This window comes from Benincasa hispida, chromosome 10 (genome assembly GCF_009727055.1).
Source record: "Benincasa hispida cultivar B227 chromosome 10, ASM972705v1, whole genome shotgun sequence".
NCBI lineage: Eukaryota > Viridiplantae > Streptophyta > Magnoliopsida > Cucurbitales > Cucurbitaceae > Benincasa > Benincasa hispida.
The window spans coordinates 21,440,932-21,449,228 of record NC_052358.1 but is presented as its reverse complement, the minus strand read 5'-3'; the positions used below and the strand labels follow the sequence as shown (position 1 = coordinate 21,449,228).

General features: G+C 29.2%; 1 protein-coding gene across 1 annotated transcript; it reads right to left on the bottom strand.

The window, feature by feature from the left end:
• Window positions 1–1,001: 1,001 nt before the first annotated feature.
• Window positions 1,002–4,908, bottom strand: LOC120088402 (probable tyrosine-protein phosphatase DSP4). The gene is made up of 5 exons (XM_039045670.1): window positions 4,407–4,908; window positions 4,189–4,282; window positions 2,075–2,132; window positions 1,939–1,982; window positions 1,002–1,847 (listed from the first exon to the last, which is right to left on the bottom strand). The coding sequence occupies exons 1-5, from the start codon at window positions 4,661–4,663 to the stop codon at window positions 1,662–1,664; spliced, it is 639 nt and encodes a 212-aa protein (XP_038901598.1). The 5' UTR covers window positions 4,664–4,908; the 3' UTR covers window positions 1,002–1,661.
• Between the last annotated feature and the right edge of the window lie 3,389 nt (window positions 4,909–8,297).

Below are 8,297 nucleotides of genomic sequence, written 5' to 3'. Positions count from 1 at the left end.
TTTTGTTCATTTTCTTCCTTATCCTTAATTGAAAACCAATCACCTCTCTATTGAGATCTCGAATGTATATCGAATATACTTGTAATATACTGAAAAATGTAAATATACATCGCATATATCATAGTTTACCTTTTTTTTTTTTTTGTTTACAAATATACCAAAAAATATAAATAATCATCGTATATATTATTCGATATATAAGATGATATATTATTCAAAGTTTTGTTCATGCACATAACAAATATACCTTAAACATAGTATATATTATTCGATATATAAGATGATATATTATACAAAGTTTTGTTCATGCACTTAACAAATATACCTTAAATTATTTCTAGAAAATTCAAAATATAATGCTAATTATATCAAAGAACACTTTTTTAATACAATAATTGCAGGGGTGAAGATTAAACCTCCAACCTCTAGAGACTGAGGGCATGCTAATACCAACCGAACCAAGCTCACTTTGACAAATATACCTTGTTTTTTCTCATTGAAATTTCTTGTCAATTATTGATTCAATTGAATTTTGTCAATTGTGTAATTAGACCTATTTATTTAGACTATATATGTAGGAAGTTTTTTTATTCACGTTCATCTATCAGCTTAAATTTTTTATTAAATAAATTATACACATCAACAGAAACATCCAAAACAAAACCCTTTCCTTTTTAAGCACCAGCCAGCCTCACTGAGGAAGAACTCCAGTGAAGTTTACAGCACATAAGCTGGATTTTAAGGACAAAAGACGAGCAATCAGAAAACAGTAACCATTATTATGTTGGCAAAAAAGGCAGAATAGAGATGCTATGCAATCATTGCCCGTGATCATTAACAGCACCAACCTCAAAAGTGAAGAGACCAGTCAATAAGGGAATGGAATTCCTGCTCATTCCCTCTATATGGTCCTAAATTAAGCCATAAAGGTATAAGTCCACCACCACCTACTATGTGCCACTCCAATCATTTTTATCAAGAGTTAAAACTGAAATTCATAATGTCGACAATCATTTCATATAAGGAAGCACAGTTTCCAGTGCACTGAATGAATCCTATAAGAGTTCCATAAGATATTTAAATGATAAATTATGCATTATTGGTTGATGGGATGTATAAACTACCTTTGATTCAGTGGTCGCCTTGCTTTTTCCACTGACCTTCGAGCTTTCAGACAGAGATGATCATACAGCTGAAAATTGTTAATGCCATTTTATTGGTCCAAATAAATCAACATTACTTACACCAGTTACATTATGGTTCTTTTACATGAAAATTGTATTGATATCCACCGAAGAAAAGGCCCATGCCTCTGTCTAGCTGCCTTGTCTTTTTTATTCTTTTTTGCTTCAACCAACATTATAACTATGAACTGTACGGTGTTTGAGTTTTTCTACTGCTCTAGTCTAATTAGGTCCACCAAAGAAATCTTGTAAATCAGAGTGATTTAGAAAAAGAGTTTGGGGCAGGTGTAAGAGTAAGGGTATGTATAATACCTTGAGGTGTACAAAACATTCATCATTATCCCTAACGAAGAAAATAAAGGAGAAAGAAAAGGAAAGTCTCTAAATTACTTAGAAGGATTTCAGGAGTCCTGTCTTTTCCATTTAACTCGGCACAAGATCTGCCACAAACAAAAAACCTTTCAGTATAATTATTTTTCACCTCTTTGAGCATGAGAATGACATGGGAAGATGCTTCAAGCCAGAGATATCGAACAACTCCATAAACCTCTGGTCTGAAATTCTTGCTTTTGCAGCTGCAAACCTCTGGTACTCATCAAACACAGAAGTGAGGCACCACCTCTGCACTTTTCTCAGGCATCCAACAAGACAACCAGTCCGATGCTGGATAGAGAGAGAGAAGAATTTCTAGTTAAGGGAGTAGTGAAGTTGGATTCATGGGAAGGAAGCATAAGCGGGAAAACACGATTACTACCTTTCCTCTTTTGCAATGTATGAGAACTGGATGATTCCTATCGTCTGTATTGAGAAAAATTTAACCTAATTACGAAACAATAATGTTTACAGAAAGTTAATCTAGTCAATCGGTTAAAGATGATATTCAGCAGTACCAAGGACAACTTTCAGTGCTTCACGAATCATATCATCTGGGATGTTCACGAAAGGCTCCTGAATACACAAATATGATATCAATGTAAAAAACAGTAGACCAACTCAAAGACAGTATAGCTTTACTGTGCAATCTAGCATAGTTAGAGATATGTAACTCGTATTCTCATTTCAACTAGAGCAAAATCATAGCATCATAGTACCAGTTAAAGTGGAGCATAAAAGATCAGGAAGTCGAATGCCACATTACCATAAATCAAGCATCCATATAACTGAGGTATAAACCTTGAGCATTTGATAAAAATTGGAGCCCTGAGGCCTCATAAAAAGGATGAAAATGATGTTCACTGACAGAATAATGAAGTTATGGCTTACAAGGATCCAATGAAGTAAATATTTGAATCAACAGAGAAGCGGAAAATGATAACCAAAACCCTCTCAAATCTCCTAAACTTGTAATCTAGTTTTATTGAGCCTGAGATCACATGATACAGTTAGTAACACTGGTAGATCAAATCAGGTCTCTCTCATTGGCTGAGAAAATCTGTTTTCTGTTTCAAATCACAATTTACTGTCTAGCAGCTCAATGATAGATTTGTGCTTGTGGGCATTCATCAGAAAACTTAAATCCTCAAAAGATAACCCGTGAAATATTTATTAAGACCCTTTTAGGAAACATTTAGGCTTCGTTTGGTAACCATTTCGTTTTTTGTTTTTGGTTTTTGAAAATTAAGTCTATAAGTATGTCTTCCATCTCTAAATCTCTTGCTTTAATATCTACATTTTACCCATATTTGCAAAAACAAAGTCAAAATTTGAAAATTAAAAAAAAAAAGTTTTTAAAAACTTGTTTCTGTTTTTTAGATTTGGCTAAGAATACAACTCTCCTACTTAAGATTGATACAGAGCATGACAAGAAAATGAAAGGAAATAGGCTTAATTTTCACAAACCAAAAACAAAAAATGAAATGGTTACCAAACGGAGCCTTAGTTTTTGGTTTTTAGTTTTGAAAATTAAACCTATAAACATCCCTTCTACCTCTAAATTTCTTACTTTGTAATCTACTTTTTATCAATGTTTTCAAAAACTAAGTCAAAGTTTGAAAACTAAAAAAAAAAAATAGTTTTCAAAAATTTGTTTTTGTTTTTGGAATTTGACTAAGAATTCAAGAAGATGCAAATCAGCGTAAGAAAATGAGAGAAAAATATGCTTACTTTTCAAAACAAAAAACAAAAAACAAAATGGTTACCAAACAGGCTAAATAATCAATATTTTCAAATTCCAAAGATCAATCTCCATCAAGCTGTATGCATGGTCTAGTGTTGATTAGACTAAAGTTAAACGTTAGTCTGTAGATGCAGAGGGCAAAAACTGAAATGATGCTCCAATATTTCAAGCACAAAGCATTTCTCCTGATTGCATCTCAACTTATAAGGGACAGAAGCGAATTAGAAATTCTTTCTAATGAATTTGCACTTCTTTTAAGCGATTTGAATTGATTTTTTAAAATACTTTTGTCGATCTGATTTTGTATCAATTCTTTGATGAGCACAATTGCCCCAATTATAACCACATCAATGATCAAGTTTTCACTGGTAGTATACATACTTGTAACAACTTTGCAGTGTGAATAGCAAACAGAATTATTAGCCAAAATTTGCACTGATACACGCCATAACTTATCATCCTTCAAACATATATTCTTCATAACAGCAATACGAGGACTAGAGCATAATATCAAGATCATTCAAAAGTTCAAAACAAATATCAATTTAAAGAGCGTACAACTCCCAAGACATCTTATAGTACTTCCGCCCTCTTTGAAGCTTATAAACTTGTTTAACCTTCAAACTTCATTATTATAAAAGAAAACCGATTTATGTGACAAACAACTCCATACCGAATTGCGCATGCGTTCTCTGGTAACGTTTCACATAATTTAAAAAACGTGCTATAATGTAAAGGATGAGCATCTACATTTAATGCAGTAATTTCCTAATCCAAATATAGAAATCAAATTATTAGCGTTGAGTTGTTAACTAAAGACAGAGTTTAAATCAAAACATCAACAGTTCTAAGAAATAAAGGAGAATCCAAAAATGAACGAGAACGCACCTTATAGCTTTCGATTCCAAATTGAAACAATCTAATCCCGTTCGACTTGAGGAACTCCATGTTGTGTTCCGGATAGGGCTCCGGACATAAACATCTGCATCCATAAGTCGATGCAAAATTCAGGTATAAAGAAAATCAAAACATAGATACTGAATCACAAAAACACAGGAAATGAAAGTACTCGGATGAGTAGTATCCAAACGAAAGAACATACATACATAATGGAACGGAGACCTAGGGTTTGGAGGAAGGAGAAGTTAGCAGAGTCAGGGAAGCCGGAGCGAAAAATGCCATTATCGACCATGGAAAAGTTGAGAGGAGGAATATAGAGGCCGTCACCATCCCTGTCGCAGTCTTCGGAAGCTTCCATTACGACCGACGACGAAATACTGCGATGGTGATCAATTGTATCAACCTCAATAGTCCTGCATATCTGTTCAGACTGATGCTTCAGGTTCTGCTCTTCGAATTTCATTACAGCTGAAGAAGAAGAAGAAGAAGAAGAAGAAGAAGAAGAAGAAGAAGAAGAAGATGATGACGACGATGAAGATGATGATGATGATGATGATGATCAAGGAAACAAACTGAGACTGCACAAAGTGCGGCTTTATAGGGAAGAGATAAAGAAGGAAGGAGAAAGGCTTTGGGATCAAGACGGATATTCGATGTCCTCTGTGCCTTTCCAGCTTTTCTTTTTCTTGCTTCCATTCGTGGTATTCAATTTTGGTCGACAAGTCGATATTCTTAAAATATTAAATAAAATATCACTATCTTTAACCTTTAAAATGTCCAATCTTGATAAAAATATTGATATCTTAATTTTATAAAAATTTAGATCAAAATATTGATGAAAGTTGATAAATAAATTTGAAAAAATTATAAAAGCAAAAAAATCAAAAAAAATAAATTTAAATTCGTAAATAAATATTTTATGATTTTTAAATAAATTAATATTTATATTATTTATATTATATTTACATGAGTGATATTTTATTACTTAATTATTATGTTGTATGGATTTTTCTATGATATAATTGAAATATCGATTCACCTCTCATGTCGGTATTGAACCCATGGAAACGTAGAAATATCGATGGAAATATCGACGTGGAGACAGAAATTTAATATTATACTAGTGTCAAGTTTGAAATATCGATGTTGATCAAACTATTGAAGCCCAAATTTTATGAAAATATCGACGTCGATGAAATTTTTGAGAAATTTGATGGAAATTATAATAGTTAGTTAATAAAATTTTAGATGTAGATTAATTAGACTACAATTGACTCCTTTTATTTATTATTTCATTAAAATAAGACAACATTTAAATGTATATTGTGATTGTATGTGTAAATAACTACATGTCAATGCGAAAGCATAATTAAAAAAAGAAAAAAAAGAAAAAAATTAAAGTTTTTGAATATTTTTTAGGTGAAATGATCGAAAATGAAAATTTTGGATGATAAACGAAACAAAACCCAAATCAATTTAGTTTTGAGGTGAAATTATGTAAAAATTTGATAGAAATATTTGAATGAGGTTAAAAATAAGTTTAGGTTGTTTTTTTTGTGGTTTTAGTTTTCAAATTCAATTTCTTGAAAAATTAAAGTTTTGGACTGAAAATAAAGATGAAATTTGAGAAAAGTTGAAAACTAGAAAAAATAGGACGTTGATTAAAAAAAAATCATCTTGAAAATGATATTGACATGTGAAACTATCTATTGACATTTGAACTATATAATTGTGTGTAATCAGAACATAAAACTAAGAAAACTTAAACTGAACTAACGTAGTTAGTTCTAAAAAAATAAAAATTTCCTCAAAATTACGTTTAAAAGGGGCTGATCGAAATTTCCATCTACCAAAATTTCAAGATTTCAATTAAATTTTTCACTATGATTAGTACAAATATAATATAAATAAAGTTCAATTATAAATTTAATCTCAATAGTTTAGAAAAGTTAAAATTTAATTTCTAAAATTTAATATAATCTTTATATTTTTGATAAAACTATTATAAATAATTTGGAATTATTTAAGAAGTATTTATCAAAATATATAACTTATATATGAACTATAAAGACTAAATTTTATCATTTGAAATTATAGAAAATTGTATTCTAACTATCTAGTCATAGAGATCAATTTTTATAAAAAATAAACAGGTTCACTTTTATAAAACATATAAAATATTTCATTTTTTTTTGGAAATATCCATGAGCATCACTATTTTATAAATATGTTCATTGAAATAAAAACTTGGGGTATACATAGGTTAGATTTAGTTATTTTTTTAACCAATCGGAAAATGCAGTGTCAAGTTGACAATCCAAATGATTTAAATATGGTCTCGAATCCAACCCAACTCCATTGAATTGAGTTGAATTTGGATTGTCAGATCATCATTATATTTTTCTTCTTAATTTTTAATGCTTAAATTTATCTACAACATATATCAAATGACTAAAATCTCATGAAATAAATTCTTACATACTAAATATCTATAATATTTATTACAAATTTTATACAAAAACAAACCTTCTTAAAAGAAAAACATAAAGAATTCACCAATGCATCAATTCTAAAAGAAATTTATATATCTTTTATCAATATATATGTAAATTCAGGTTGGATCGGGTCAATCCAATTTCTTTTATTCAACACTATACCCAACTCAACCCAAGAAAAATACAAAAAATTTGACCCAACCCAATCCAAAAATAAAATTATCCCAATTCAATCCTTCTAATTTAGATAGAATAGTCTGACTTGTTCCTATTGTCGGGTCATCGGAACATCCCTACTCCATATTTCGGTAAACCTATAAACTGCTTTTATTTTTATTTTTATTTTTTTGGTATTTTTCTTTCTTCACAAGAAAAAAGAAAAAAAAAAGTATGGCATGTGACTTGTGACTTGTGAGTATGAGATTTGACTGTGACTCCTTTTTTTTTTTAATTCACTTTTTAAGCATGTAATATTTGAGATAAATGAAAAAGTATTTCATTAGGGTGGGTTTCGATTATCCTTTGATTTTTTTTTTTGTTTTATTCTTTGTGTTGAAAAATATTATATCTTTCGAGAGATTTCTTAATTGATGTGACAACTTATGTTCAAAAATTAAAACACATATCATACATCATTTACAACTTAATTTCAAATATATAAAAGATTAATATGTTTCTATAATATTAATTTTTTATCAACATGTCGATATTTTCATCGATATTTCTACGTTCTAATAGGTTTGATATCGACATGAGAGATGAATCGATATTTTTAATATTTTGTAAAAAAATTGATGAAATATAATAATTAAGCAACAAAATATCACTAATATATAAACATGTTAACTTACTTAATAATTATAAATTTTTAATTTATTAATTTAAATTTATTTTTTGAATTTTTTTGTTATAGTATCTTTTCAGAAATATTCATCAAAATTTCTATAAAATTTAGATCTCCATATTTTTGTCAACATAGACATTTTAAAAGTTAGAATTCTAAACTCTCTACGACCTCTAGGGGATAAGATATTTTCCGAAACTTATTAAGTTTCATATCAACTCAAAAAAATATTGAACTTTTCAGATAATTTTATGGTTATTAATATTAATTTCAACATCATTCACAGCTTAAAATTTGCAGTGAATTTGTCGCATCTTTCAATTCTTACACATAATGTGACTTTAATTGCATCCATATTTTAATTAAAAAAACTATCTTATAGTATTTATTTAAATAATTTTAAAAATTAAAGGTTAAATGAAACGTTTTAAAAGTCGACGGCATATATATAATCTAGAAGGCTTACACAAGGGAATATTAGAATTAGTCGATCTGACATCAATAATGGATGATAATTATTTCATTTAACAAAGGAAAATTAAAAAGTAAAGTTTAAACTTAAATTAGAAACTTAATACTTAGGAATAATGGATTGGACATGCTTCCAATTTGATAGTCATGGTTTCAAAAGAAAATTTCGTTAAGGTTTAAGAAATCTATATGTATTTTATTCTTTTTTTGAAAAAATATGTATTTGAATGCCCAAGGCCTAATTTGGCATTTGGCTTCGTTTATTGATTGAGTAAATTTAAAGAATA